General features: G+C 32.4%; 1 protein-coding gene across 1 annotated transcript in view; it reads right to left on the reverse strand.

Annotated features, from left to right (window-relative positions):
• LOC135101960 (potassium channel subfamily T member 2-like) overlaps positions 1 to 16,564 on the reverse strand; it is a 523,352-nt gene that overhangs the window by 300,211 nt on the left and 206,577 nt on the right. The window contains 6 exon segments of the mRNA XM_064006426.1: positions 3,284 to 3,418; positions 3,815 to 3,931; positions 6,990 to 7,117; positions 12,673 to 12,687; positions 15,520 to 15,625; positions 15,848 to 16,001. Of these exon segments, the coding sequence (XP_063862496.1) occupies positions 3,284 to 3,418; positions 3,815 to 3,931; positions 6,990 to 7,117; positions 12,673 to 12,687; positions 15,520 to 15,625; positions 15,848 to 16,001 (655 nt within the window).

The raw sequence follows: 16,564 nt of genomic DNA on the forward strand, positions 1-16,564 counted from the left end.
GTTCTCATAGAGATGTCATATATATATATATATATATATATATATATATATATATATATATATATATATATATATATATATATATATATATATATATATATATATATATATATATATATATGTGAAGCAAACTCCATACATGGACATATAAGGCCTCTGTACAGAGTTAGCAGCTGGGGTGGGGGGATGGGAGGAGAAAACTGGCAGAGATGACACAGAATGCCTAACTTAATTGAAGCTGTTTTAGCTAGATATATGTGAAGCTTCCAGTTCAGATTACAAGTAAAAGACAGACCCAGGATGTTCAGTATAGAAGAGGAGGACAGTTGAGTGTCAATGAAGAAGAGAGTATAGTTGTCTGGAAGGTTGTGTTGCATTGATAGATGGAGGAGTCGAGTTTTTGAGGCATTGAACAATACCAAGTTTGCTCTGCCCCAATCAGAAATTTTAGAGAGATCAGAAGTCAGGCATTATATGGTTTCCTTGCAAGAACTGTTTGCTTCCTGAAGGGTTGAACATCTACAAAAAGACGTGGAAAAGTGCAGTAGATGGGGCAAGAAGTTTGGAAGTTTAAATAATTGAGGAACACCACTGTTAATAGATTTAGGAGAAAAACAGTGACCATCTACCACAGCAGCAACAGAATGGTCAGAAAGGAAACTTGAGATGAAATTACAGAGAGGACAGAAGATGTAGGAGGGTAGTTTAGAAATCAAAGCTTTATGCCAAACTCTATCAAAAGCTTTTGATATGTTTAAGACAGCAGCAGCAAAAGTTTCACCAAGATCCCTAAAAGGGTGTGTGTTTTGTCCTCACATTTGATGTGATGCAGTGCACTGTGGCTGTGCTGTATCACATGTGTGTGTGTGTGTGTGTGGTCTCTCTCTCTCTCTCTCTCTCTCTCTCTCTCTCTCTCTCTCTCTCTCTCTCTCTCTCTCTCTCTCTCCTTCCTTCCTTGGGAAGGAGGAGGGAAGGAGGGAGGGAAGGGGAGTCCATCTAATGTGCCAGCAAATACAGTAAATACGAGTACACACTCACACAAAAATCAATTAAACTTTGTTAAATCTGATCCCTGATCTTTGATAGTATAATGACATGGAATAGTGTATAATGACACATTACATCTCTTTAGGCTAAGAATTCTCTCTTCAGATCTCACTCACTACTAACATTTTTCATTTCCTTATGTCAGTTACATATCTAATTCCAGCACAAATGTGTATGCATATTATACTTGATAGTACTATGTAGGACTTAAGTCAAATCTGTGTTACCTTGACTTCATGTATATTTCTAATGAACTTGGTCATTCTTCATACAGGGTCTGAATACAACTGCCAACAGTTTTGGTAAATTACTTGAAAAACCTGACTTTTTTTTATTTAGGTTTGTAAGTGTGACCCCTTATTCTTTATCCCTAATCAGTTATCCTCATTTTTCTGCTATCCTTACTACTTTGAGGATCCTTTTCTCTCACAATGTCATAGACTGGCCAATAACATTAGGTACAATCCAGGAGAGAGAGAGAGAGAGAGAGAGAGAGAGAGAGAGAGAGAGAGAGAGAGAGAGAGAGAGAGAGAGAGAGAGAGAGAGAGAGAGAGAGAGAGAGAGAGAGAGAGAGAGAGAGAGAGAGAGAGAGAGAGAGAGAGAGAGAGAAAATCTTAATTACTGTTCCTCCAAGGAGTAGACAGCAGGGAAGTTCTGAAAAGCATACAGCCACTTTAGTTCCTGAAGTATTTTGACATTCCTCTTTCAAATGGTTTGAAGTCAGAGCATGTGGTAGGTCAGTAAACTGCACATCTTTACTTCATAAGGTAGACAAAGAATTCCATGTTTTCAAGGCATCTTCAGAGAAGAAGGATGCATTATTAGGCAACTCCTAATATGTGAATTATTTAAAGTATGCATAAATGTCCTCATATCTTGGTGTGTTAGAGATCTCTTGAACAGGAAAAGAAAGAATAAAGAAAAGGAAACCAACTAAATCACTAATACTTGGAAAAAATCAGACTAACTTTCCTGTTCAATCAAAAGACAGAAAATAAGCAAATAAATATTTTTTTTCCTTTATGAAAACTTACAGGAACTTATTATTATCTCTCTATCTCTGATAACTTGCTCCTTTGAAAACATCCTACTAGAAGATAACTGCTCCAGAAGAGCATCTGTCTCTCCCAATCTGAATGGTTCCTTCTTACTTGTGTAGTGACAAGACAGTCAATGTAAGCCAAGACTCATTCAGGTTTTGAAGAGCATCTTGGCTCAATTAGTAAAATAATGAATGTCATGACATGGCTAATTTATCCTACCTTCAGATCAAAAGTACCATGCCCCTTTGTAGCATTATGAAAACACTAAGAAATTTATCTGAATTTGCAAAACATTTGAAATAAGCGGTATGTTGATATGAAATGAATCCCTGTCACAACAATGAATGCAAGTTTGGTACATTACCAATTAGACCAAAATTGAGACCTATGTCTAAATGACTTTGTCTGCCTTGACTGTCCTGTCACAACCCATTTAGGTTCTAATCTTGTAGTAGCACCTCTTTTATGTAAGTACTATTTACTCCTTTACTCTGTTTTTCCTCTCTTGATTTCACTTACTGATAACTAAAAGAAAAAAATTGCTGTATGGTGGATTTCTGAGCTGATGTATATGCAATGCACATGCAATATATATATATATATATATATATATATATATATATATATATATATATATATATATATATATATATATATATATATATATATATATATATATATATATATATATATATATATAAACAACTGCATCAGAATAAAAAGAGAGAACAAGAGATTTGCTGCTCACTGCACATAAGATAGATAATAGATAAGAGTTAATTCATGTTTTTATTCCTTTTTTTTTTTTGAGAATGGTAAGATATTATATTTCCAATTATTTGAAATTCATGGAATCTTGTAATGAGACAGCAAATGGGTTAATTCCAACCTACCATAAAAGATTCCAAAAAAGCTCATTCATACATATATGAAATGATGAAAACAAACTGAGAGAAAATAAAATATTTCATATCAGGCACACAGATCATTTACTCACCTTAACAGTAAATTTGAGACCTCTCAAAGAGAGAACAAAACCACACATGCATTAGTAACACTAAGATATTAAAATATTGCAAAGCAGGGCACATCTTTGCTTTCCATTTCCTGAATCAAAAAAATATATATTAGACAGATAGATGGACATCAAAACAGACATTGATTGATCTTAAGGATCTAAGACAATGGCCTACTTGAACATGGTCTGGACGGCAACAATGGTGTTACAGTCTGATAGAGTGTCTTCTTCAGCAGAGTTGTTAAGCTCCTTATTAACCACCACCACATTTTCTGCCACATTGATGCCAGCCCGCAGCAAGTCATCAAGGCTGCAACACATTAATCATCAGTTTCACACAACATGCATAAATAACAAATAAAAGGTTTCATAGCACCATAACAAGTGAGAAAGCCTAATACAGATCCCCATCATATTTGTATTTGCCTATCTTTTATTTCTCTTTGTATTGATTTCTTAGTTATAAAAAGGTTTCTTTCTCTTCTCTACTCAAAACACCATCTGTTTGTTAATTTTCATTCTTGCTTTAATACTTATTATCATCTAGTTGACAGCAAAAACTAGATTTCTCAGCCAACATTCACAAGAAAAATCTATTGCTGTGATAATAAGCTAAAAATAAATTATGCTTTTATTTCCAAAAAGTAATTCCACAAAATTTTATGTAAAGCCTTTGAAATAACAGTAAGAATGGAAAGGAGCTTACCAGTCAATGGAACCCAGCATCCAGTAGACAAGAGGGAACCAAGAGATGGCATCAAGAAAGGCAACATCTGGTCTTCGCTCAAGCAAGAGGATAATAGGGTTCAGTAATGTCTTTTTCCTGTTAAAAAAAAAAAAGTAAAATCATCTTAATATTTAGTCTAATACCTAGAAAATCAAATATTATATTTCTTGATTTTTACTGCATCTGGTACAGCTTGCTTTCCTCAATAAATCACGGTGTTGATCCATGGAGTCAAATGCATATTTTTGCTTCAAATTGCTTTTAATGTAAGAGAGAAGTTCTCATACCAAACTAACTGGTTGCTTTCTCTCACAATCAAACAATAAAATATTACTTCACACACACACACACACACACACACACACACACACACACACACACACACACACACACACACACACACACACACATGACAGCACAAGCATAGCTCTTTTCCTGTAAAACACAACTAGGTAAATACACACACATACACACAATATGTAGACAGGACAGCACAAGCATAGCTCTTTTCCTGTAAAACACAACTAGGTAAATACACATGGAGGATTATCTAGATAATAGAGAGATGAGAACTGTAATACAAGACCAAAATTCATCTTGGTCGAAAATAACTAGTGGTGTCCCACAGGGATCAGTGTTGGGACTGATAACGTTTGTAATATATGTGAACGGCAGAAATGAAGAAATAGATAGTTATATGAACCTATTTGTGGATAATGCTAAGCTGATGAGAAGGGTAGAAAAGTAAATGACTGTATGGTACTCCAAGATTATTTAAATAAGATAAATAAATTGAGTAAATCTTAGCAAATGGAATTCAATTTAAGTAAATGTAAAGTAATGGAGTTTGGTAAGAGTAAGAAAAAATACAATATCATTATGAGATGGATGATATGAAGTTAAAGAAGACAAAAGAGGAAGTGGATTTGGGAATAACAGTTACTGAAAATTTGACTGCGGACAGACACATTGATAAAATTACTGGAGAGACAATGAATTTGTTAAAAAGAGTAAGAATGGCATTCTCATATTTGGATGAAGGAATGATAAAAAAAAAGTTGTTGATTTCCATGATAAGACTAAGATCGGAATATGTGGCAGTGGAATATTGTAAAATTAGAAAAAGTACAAAGAGCAGTCACTAAGATGGTTCCGGAATTGAGTAAGTCGACCTATGAAGAGAGATTAAAAATGTTGGAAATTCCTACCATTGAAAGTAAGAGAGAGAGAGAGAGAGAGGAGATTTAATAAACATCTATAGAATGATAAATGGTATGGAAAATGTGAACAAAAAATGTTTTATAAATTTAGACACACAGAGTACAAGGGGACACAGTAAGAAGTTGAAGAAAGTTAACTGTAGAAGAGACATAAAGAAGTATAGTTTTCCTCATAGAAGTGTGAACAAATGGAGTGAACTCAGTGAAGATGTCGTCAATACCATAACTGTCCATGCTTTTAAGACCAAACTGGATAGATATAGAGATGGGATGCTATGAGATTATACCCCTCCCGTAAACCACAACTAGCTATATACACATAAATAAGTAAATACAACTAGGTAAATACACACACACACACAACTAGAAGACCAATATTGTGTCTCAAGCAATCAACTATTCCTGTATTATGACTGGTAATAATTCAACTCAGCCAAACCCTCAAAATTAGTATAATTGAATGGTGCAACAGGAACATCATGAGATACTGTCACACCTTACTGTTTACAATGAGTGTCCATGAGTCACTGCCATCATTGCTTATCACAAATAAATATTCACTTGGATAGCACAACATATCCAATGTGGCTATAAGAATATATTTATCACTGTGAAAGCATAATTTCCATAAAAGCTAATAAATACGACCTATTTTTTTTAACTAACAGGTAATTCTAAATATGCTTTTTAGTCTGAATGAATAGCTTTTGCAGTACTGGCTGTGGCAGCATAATACCACATCAGTAAAAAAGCCATCTGCTACACAATTTCAAATGCATTACCTCCTAATTCTGTGTTAATTAACCCTTATTTTTACCTTCATGAAAAAAAAAAAAATATATATATACATTGAACATTAAGGTCTGGTCATCATTATTAGTGTTTGGTGCTGAACACAAGCTTTTGTGTGCAGATGACATCCATGGAAAAGAAATGTCTGACTTTCAGAATTAAGGATAAAAGGTTGTGTGTCTTGATTTGGAGAAAAAATTTGAAGCTTGAAGCATGGGGATGTAACATAAGAACTGCTGCTGCTACCACTGCAATATTCAAACACCAAACGTGCAGCAACATGTATTTAAAGAGATTTGTTTTTGTAATTGGGTTGTTAGGATCTGTATCCTTGTGCAAGTGTGCAGCACAATGGTGTGCCATTACACTTGATATTGAAGGAACATTTATTGTTTTGTTAGCAGTGATGATAATGCACACACAAGAAGAGATAGCTGGGATGATTTATGTAACAATGCCAGTTAGTTTTCATAATATATATATATATATATATATATATATATATATATATATATATATATATATATATATATATATATATATATATATATATATATATATATATATATATATATTATGAAAACTAACTGGCATTGTTACATATATATATATATATATATATATATATATATATATATATATATATATATATATATATATATATATATATATATATATATATATATATATATATATATATATATATATATATATATATATTATGAAAACTAACTGGCATTGTTACGTATGTATATATATATATATATATATATATATATATATATATATATATATATATATATATATATATATATATATATATATATATATATATATATATATATATTTTTTTTTTTTTTTTTTTTTTTTTCCTTTTTTTGTAAATGTAAAACAAAGAAGCTGTAAGCATGTATACAGGATTTCTCTCAGAAAACTACCCAAAAAAAAAGTTGAGGAAAGGGATGCTTGAATAAAAAAAAAAGGTATTAGAGAACTTCATTTTAGATGTGAAGAGCATTCACCATCTTCCCACCAAAATATAACAATGACTGTATGTAATTTTACTTTAATGTTAATAAATAATAAGAATAAAATTTTTAAATGTCAATTTTTTTTAAAGTGAATAAGTTAAAATAACTCACCTGAAATGTGCTCTGAGGGGAATGATAAAATTGTAGATACCATTGCTTGCATAATCAGCAGCCAGGATGACAGCTCGGTTTTGCCAATTGTACTCCTTGGCACTGCGGTAGGTACAGTGATCACAAACCTGCAGGACACACCTGGCTCAGTAATGCTGACTTCACACCTTCCTTTTCTGCCTGGCAAGGTTCAGCTTCATGCTCACTGTAGTTAGTTATTTTTTTAAAATCTTTATTTTGTCATAATTTCTTCCGGAACTGTTCCATACGCGTTCATCAACAAATGAATACTTACTATGTATTGTCATGGTTCACCATGTTTATACATGATTTCCTTTAAGTTTGCATAGAACTACCACTATATTTAGATATTTTCAAATGGTCCATGATTATGTCTTTTACAGCATCAATAATTTATCTGTCTAATTTTTTATTTTTATCTAATACTTATTCATAAAAACTCCCTTTAAGAGAATAGCAGAAACAAAAGATTCTCCATTTATTTCTAGCCCTTCACTGTCTTACTGCATCTTCTAAACCTCTCAGTCACAAACTTTTTTCCCACATATTCTGCCTCCCCACTTCATGGGAAGACATGTTTTTTTACATCCATCACCATATTCCTAAATGCTTATTTGGTTAACTACATTCTGCCATTCTTACAATGTGGATGTATCTAAACCTCCTTAACAACTTCATATTTCTTTCCTATAGCTTTGAAAAATCAAATATATTATACACATTTTCGTCACTATCATGTATTCTTCACACACACCAGAGATTCCCCAAGCAATAAAGTTCCAGCATCTGGATCCTGGATCTTTTCTTCCATTCTAGATCAGACTCACTTACATATATGATTGTTGGTATGATTATTTATGATTATCATATACCAGGAGGCATTCAAAATTCTTACTTTCAAAAACACTATTGCCTAGTTACACAATGAATTATATTTATCCAACAAAAGATATGCACTTAATAGGTATCTGACCAACAAATCTCCATATGTTGAGAAATCAAAATAATATACTGTAATTTGCAACATATTCCAAAGTCTGACATTACTCTTCATTATGACTACATGTAGGTAGCCACTTCATGTCTTTTTTTTTCTTCCCTAGTATATGTGCTTAATATAAACTATTTTAGTATAAAGCATTTTATCTATAAAGTAAATAGATGCAGTACCTTGTGACAATATCACATTATACACTGTTATTGCCTCCACATGATATATGAGAACCACACAATTATATACCAGATTATTAACATATCTTCTTCATCATTACCATCACCACCACCATCTTTATGAAGTCCAGTAAAGCAAAAATGCTATTCCAGTAACCTGAGGTTATTTCATGTAGTGTTTTAATTTTCTTATAAAAGATAAATACTTATGTGTACAGAGAAGCAGAAAAGTGTGTGTCAACATAATTCACAAGACTGTCCAAGAGTACAATGTTGGTGTTTTAATAAAGGTTTCTTGGCATAACTTATCATTCCATTATGTTTAAGGTGCATATGAGAATATTATGCTGCTAAACTAAACTCTCATAAAGCTTAAGTTTTGCTATGAATAAAAAAATAAGTAAATAAATAAATAAATAAATAAAATGTAGACTTAAGAACATATTAGACAACACTGATAAAGAAGGTTCTTCTGACTTTATATGAAAAAGTAAAATAAGCCAACCACTAATCTATTTATGAAGAAAGTTCCCAAAATTGAGTCTTCTCACTCATATAAAAAGTTAACAAAGCTAAATTTTCTCACTATCATAAAACTGAAAAGATCAAGTAACATATTGCCACAGTGTAAATAAATTTACTAATGGCAAAATCAGTTCTCTTTTTTGATAAAAGGAAAAAGCTGATCTTCTGCAAGTCCCCTGAATAACCCAAACCCATTTCATCCACTCCCCCACACCCAGCACCACCACACACGGTTAAAGCAAAATAAATAATTGCACACTACAAATCATGAAACAATAATACAATGGTTTAATTTTGGTTTACCAACCTTAGAGATTATTAATATGGTATGAAGTCCCGACCCACTACCTGTCTACTTTCTTGCAAGAGTCAAATTTAACCTGTAAGGCTGATAAAACAAAATAAAAATAATAGCTATTAAGCATCAGGATCTGTACTGTGATGCATCTTTTTGTATTGATTGTAATTATGGATGGTGCACTATTAAAATTTCCTAAGCCTTCTTACAAGCATGTCAAAAGCTTTAAGACAATATCAAGTAATTTTTGTATGATACAATAACTTACTCCAAACTTCAATATTCAGTATCCTATCTATTTTGGAGTTCCTAGAGCACTTAGCTGTCTCTCTGAATGCACTAAAAAATAAGTAAACAAAATGAATAAAACAAAATCCAAATGGCCCTATTGCAAGTAGTTGTGTGATGCAGCTGTCAGTCTGTGTGTTTCTGAGCACTTCCCTGAGTTGTCCAAGGTGTCCAGTGACACATTTCCTAGACTCTTTTAAGCCACAAATTGGGAATACTTTACCACCATAATCACGGTAGAGCACAAAGTATCAAGACAGCATCTAGGGCTTTAAAAATTACTATAATGGCCATTCACACAAAAATGGTAATACAGCAACTCATACACACAACCAGATTAAATTCACATTTATATGGGGATGGACACATCTCCAGTTGGTTCCATAGGTTTCCATGAGATGTGACACCTCTGATCCAGGCACCATGTTGACAGTTTCCTTTTTACCACATTAACTTTAATATCTAAGGATTATGACTTTTTAAAGTAAAACTACAACAATTATATAAACTATAAGAAATAATACACCCCTAAAAATTATTTTCCCTCCTACTTTGATAACTTATGGAAACTGTAACCAGTTATTTTATGGTGTCTTATGAGCAGAGTTATCACAACTCTATTATAAATACCTTTATCCAAATCTTACAAGGAAAAATGGAAAAGTCTGATAGCTTTCAGACATTAGAAGTTGGCTAGAGCTTGGTCATCTTACTATAGTATCAGCTGCATTGGTCTGAGCTACCTGTCTGAGTTATTTACTCTTATGCTATATTCTTCTATTTCTGTGACTTGATTCCCATTGGTATGATACAAGTATAAAGGTACATATTAGGGAAAATTACAAACTACTATACTGATCCTTAAATAAAATAGCAAGCTGAAATGTTATAATCCTATAATTTAATTATTTAAAAAATACAGAGTCTGTACATGTTTTTAGATTATTGTAAACAAGAAAATCAATAATATGTGAAACAGCAGTGTTTAATGTTATTTGACTGGATCTCTTATAGGGCCATATACTGATCACTCCTGCATTTAGAGCACATAACTCAATCTCTGCAAGAGTAAAGGCACATGTCTAAACATTGTTCTCAATACTGTACTTGTACTGTTATGGAATTGTAACAAGAGTGAGTGAAATTATATTGTCACAATAAAAAATAAACAAAGTATTACAAAATATGTACCTTTGTATCATACCATTCAGAATGTTTTTGGTTAATGATGGCTGGACAATGACAATAATAGGCAGTTATGGGTGAAGTGAGGGTGAGTGAGGGGTATCAGCAAAACACACGTGCTGATTAAAAATTTTCCTGTGACTAAAGTGCATGATAGATGAGATAGGGTCAAAATGTATAAAAGTTGTGATAACATTTTTTTTGTATTTTCAACATCAATGATACACAAGGCAGAAGATGGCTACAGTAGTGTGAGTTGGCAAAATGCATTGACAGTCTGTTATGCTGTCAGTTCCAACAGCATCAAATTTGCATAAGCTGGTGGAAAACCACTGAATTGGCTAAATGGTAGGGAGGGTCATCAGCAAAGTGCATGAGCTCACAGTCACTCATGCACCATTATACAAACATGAGGAGCATTGAATACTGGTTAATGAAGAAACAACTACACTGCTTTCTAGGGTAAGTGATAAGATTTTTATGTCAATGGAAAACTACACAAATATAAGTTGGTATAAAACTCTGGAATTCTTACCATCCTAAGCTCAAGAACTGAACTGAGACTAAAACCAAGGGGTTCTCTTACCAAACTTACCCAAATGAACTGTATCACATATTTTTTGCAACTGGAGCTCAGCATTACTGTCATATGCCAATCCTGCTTTGTGCAGAGAACAGGTATGTTACTAGTACTTCTACATTTGGTTAGAAACTGGGGAATATGCAACAGAAGAGGACCAGGTCAGTTGAGTGGGTAGTGAGAAAATATAGGAAAAAAAAATCTGTGAAGTATGAGAAATGATAAGGTGTAATTGGGTGAATGCTTGGAAGGGAGCAGAAGAGGATTCCTCTGATTTGGTTAGAATGTTAGTGCAAATTCCTTAAGTAAATGGAAATTCACAAACATCAAAATAATTATATTTACTGGATGATCACTAAGAAAATATGTCTAAAACTAAAATAAATATCCATATATACATTAAAAAAAATATTTCCTTTTTGTAGTGCAATTCACAGGGTGAAAAATTGTTAATATAAGTTGAAAGAAGCATAGTAAAGGTCACAAATAAGGGAAACAAATGAAGGCATGAGGAATTCTTAATGACAGCTTTCAACTCAGCATATACTACCCCAAAAAATTAGAAATGAGATATACCCTCTAAAAATTAACTAAAATATCAACTACAAACATCATAAAAAGCATAATGATAAAGGGAAATGGATAAATTCAAAATAAAAAAAAAAGCTTCCTGATCTCAGAAAATACTTATTCAAGCAAGAACAAGTGATCCAGCTGTCCTCTCATGAACCACCTGAGGTGAGTCAAACACAGCAATGTGCTTCATTGTGAGTATGTAGTTTCTCTGTCATGTGACCAATTCCATGTTAGAGAAGAAACACACAAAACTGAGTTCAGCCACCACTAATTTGTGCTAAATTTCAAAGGGATCATCATCATATTTCATCACAATGAAGATAATCTTGAAAAATGTCTTTAGATTAGATACTGCTCAATCAATAATGTAAGAAAGAAAATACTTAAAACATTCTTTGTAAAATTTATCACTTGATGAAAACTAAAGTAAGCTATATAAAGATAAATAAAAACTTCTGAACTACTACAGTGATACTGAAATGCAATTTTATGATGAAAATAACAGCAGTGTGGTGCAAGGAAAGCAACCATGAGCCAGTGTGAGCTAACGTTCCTTTGACATGTTTCGAAAGCAATATACTCTCTCCCATTCATGGTGTTAATGACACATTTTACCACTTAATATTAAGTCATTCACTGGATAAAGTAATAAATCAGTGTAGCATTTAAGGCTGTTCTATCTGGGAACAGAGAAGATAAAATCTTCAAAGCACTCTATCACTCATGTGTGTATATATATATATATATATATATATATATATATATATATATATATATATATATATATATATATATATATATATATATATATATATATATATAAGTGAGGAGCACCATATGCTATTACTGGTGGAACCAATCTCTTTACTGGGGTGAAATCACATGAGAAAGTGGTACAATGCATCATCAATAAGCCAAAAGATTTGTAATGTTGCTTAATAAATTAATGAATGGGTTATTGCTCTCTCTGGCTAACAGTAATTGAGCCAGTTGTGAAACCATGAAGAGAAAATACACAACAATTATCATGCAAGACTTACAGATCTGATTCTACTCTGAAAGGATAAAGAAAAATTGTTAACTAGACAGCAATAGAACTTAAAACTGATGGAATAAAGACTGAACACAGCAACAAACCAATAACATTCTATTTAATACTGTAACTACACAACATAACATAATTTATATTGTTCCAAAGTCCAGTGCTACTATATATACTGTGGTTTCAGCTCTTGCCAGTAAATGGTATATAACAGACATGTGGTGCACTGATTAACTATCACATAAAAGAATACACTTTGAACTTGCAAATCTTTTCATGTTATTACTGAATTACAACATGACATTCATTTTATGAAGCATGGTGTTCAAATAAAATTTCATGTGCTCTATCAGTGTTCTTTGAACCATTTTTTTTTTTTTTTACATAATGAAAACAAAGGCAAGGGTAAGCATGTGATTTATGAAGCTAGAGTGAGACTCATATCTTAAAAATACTAGAGTACACAATTACAACTAATCTGGACTTAGGCAGTTTATATTATTCTAGTAAACAGTTAGAAAAAGAAAAACATACTGATGACTGCCTACACTTTTTGAAATTTACATCTTCAACAAAGATTACATGTTACATATTCCACTGAAGAAAAAAACATTCAGTTAATTTTCCATGCTTATTATAGTGTGCAGAAATGGCTTTCTTTCACTAAAAAAAAAAATAAAATAATAATAATAATAAAATAAAATAAAATAAAATAAATAAATAAATAAATAAAATAAATAGAAAATGAAAAAAACAAAAAACAAAAAAACACTATAGTACAATATAATACTTTACTTATAATATGATACTGTAAATATTCATGGTGCTTTCCTGTCAAATTTGCTATGGTTCTGAAAGTGATCATCTCTAATTTCTATTAACATTATGGTTAAATATATTGAAAAAATAAATAAATAAAAAAAATGAATATATATTGAAAGCACTTAATTTTGTAAATTTGTAATAAGAGTGTCAAATGTTTGATGGGGAACTGGTATCAGAATGGTATAAGTCAAGATATACTCAACAGTGATGTCTTGTTTTTTCTTCTCTCTAATCTGTCTTCCAAATATTTGAAATACAGCTACATATCCAGCAAAAAACATAGTTAATTTTCAACTAGCTAGCGTTAAAAGAGACTCTGGAATGGATATATACTGAAATTGGTAGTTGGCTGAGTATGTACTGCTATGGTGATACATAATTTACCTAATGCTATAAACACCAATGACAAACACATCCTGTATGTAAACACTTGCAATACTCAGTGTGGCTCTCTTCTATTCTGTCCCCTGCACAACAACCAAGACTAACATTGTTTCCAAGTTGCTTAAAGAAGTGTAACAAAACTGCCTCTTGTGTGAGTCAAGTGAGTAGATTGTGGTGGTGATGAAAGGAAACACACAATGAAGCATCTATTTCTCTACTGTTTTGGCTGTTGCCTTCTTTAAAGAATATGGCATTTCCTAAAGAAGACAACAATTGAAATATTAGAGAATAGAGTACTTCTTCTCCATCCTGTATTTTCTCTCACCATCACCCTGCAATCACTGCTACTGATACTTACACAATACAGTAATCCCTCATTATAAGGAGGCCTGATGTATGAATCCTCAAACTTATGAAGACAACAGATACAGGACAAAAAGTCACTGCATGAAAAGATTTCCCTCAAGGCTACAAAAATCAATTCAAAATATTTTCAAATCATACTCACTGTGCAGCATAGTCTTATGAGTAGTGAAAAAAAGGGATACATAACAGTTTCCACACTCTCAGTCCTTTCTAGTGCTCCTAAGCTATTGTGAGAACTATGTTTTTTTTTCTTTGTCAACATATCTTACCAAATGCCCAACTTCTACAGCTTGACCCAGACGTGGTCAGACACTACAAAGTGCACAATGATGTCAAAGTTTTGGTAAGATGCTATGAAGACCTATTTCAATCAAAAGAATGGCCACACAACAGAAAGTCACTAATTTTTTTTTTTTTCCATGGCTTGGCCTACTGCAACAAATTCTGTTTCCCCCACAACCATCAACTTCCCTGCATCAACAGCCTAATCCTGATGATCCCCTGCATTGGTCAGCACCAAGTAGGAATTTGCAGGCATGTCTAGACCACCATAAAAGTAATATAAGCCTTCTAATAATTACTATTATGTAGTAGTAGTATTATTCAAATATATTACACTGTAAACAAAATTGTATTTATTTTTTACCCAAAATATGTATGGGGAAAAGGATGAGTCCCCACGATGAAGGTCCTTTATTTCAACGTATTTAAGTAAAGAAAAATATTTATTAAATGAAAAATTCAGATATAAAAGATATTTTAGGTCCCTATCCTCTTCATATAGTGAGAGATTACTGTTCATGTATTACTCTGAGTCAGGATAAAGATAGTATCTTATAAGATGTTTTCCATTATTCAGTCTACAGAATTCAACTAAGAAAATTTATTCAAGTTCAATGATTAATTTGATATTCTAGGAAAATAGTAAATATAGTATTGCATGACTAATTTTACTCTAAATATATGTTCCATTGTGTGTGTGTGTGTGTGTGTGTGTGTGTGTGTGTGTGTGTGTGTGTGTGTGTGTGTGTGCATACAACTGGTATGAGAGGTAAGCAGAAATATATATATATATATATATATATATATATATATATATATATATATATATATATATATATATATATATATATATATATATATATATATATATATATATATATATATATATATATATATTACACGCACATACATATATAATAGTCTAAATACATAAATTGGTTTGCATAAGTGCTGCAAAGTGCTTGAGGATTTAATAGTTTGGTCTTACCTGTGCTAGCTGTAGGCAACAGAGGGGCTTCTTTTCTTTCAACAAGTAGCAGAGGGTGGGACTCACACCAATATATGGGGAGACAGGTGGAAATCCCTTGATGATCCTGTAGTGAAACAATATTAAACAAACTGCTGTGGTTCAGTGCAAGTGGAGTATAATTTTTTATGATATATACATTGGTTAGCTGCAGAAATAGCTCAACATGTGATTCTCATCAATAAAATAATTTGGGCTACAGTCTACAAAATATCAGGCATGACAGTACAAGTGATTTTGTAGGTGATGAGCTACAAAGATACGAGGAATTCTGAAACCAGCCACTCACGCAATCATCTCTGACGGTGACCGCCAAGGCACATCATCAACCTCATCATCACTCTCTCCTGATACATCTTCACTACCTCGTTCCTGGCTTGAAATATTGAGGCTGGATCCAGTGAACATGTCTGGCACAGGTAGAATGGATGGACGGCGAGTCTCTGTAAACAAGTAAAAATAACAATTTTATTCATCACTGGCTGAAAAGAAAATTATCTGTAATGTCTAGGAAAATAAAGATATTTATCTGTGGTATAATTTTATCATGTTTAGTAAATATGGATCGAAAATATCTATTCTATATGAAGCTTTTTTCTTTTAAAACATTTCAATGTCAACATATGATTAAATTTAATGAATGATTCTACTATGTAGTGCACAATTCCACAAGACAAACAGTGGTGGCTTGCTATAACAAATTTTCATAGTACAAATACTTTACACCAAGCAAACTGACCCTTGTAAAGCAGCAGAACACCAAGTAAACTGGCCCTTATACAGCAGCGAACTATATGTAACTGGGTCCTGAATTTATCAAGAATTTGCTTCTTCAAAAATCATGGTATGCATTTCCAAGCAGAAGCTATATCATAGTCAGTAATATATAATTTTTCTATAGCTAAAAAATTGTAGCTGGTAGCTTCCGAGTGCCAGTGGTTTACATTACCTTACAAAAGTCAGTCTGCTACTATCCTTCAAAGAGGCTGCAACACTTTTTTGTGTT

Source organism: Scylla paramamosain, chromosome 7 (assembly GCF_035594125.1).
Source record: "Scylla paramamosain isolate STU-SP2022 chromosome 7, ASM3559412v1, whole genome shotgun sequence".
Lineage (NCBI taxonomy): Eukaryota > Metazoa > Arthropoda > Malacostraca > Decapoda > Portunidae > Scylla > Scylla paramamosain.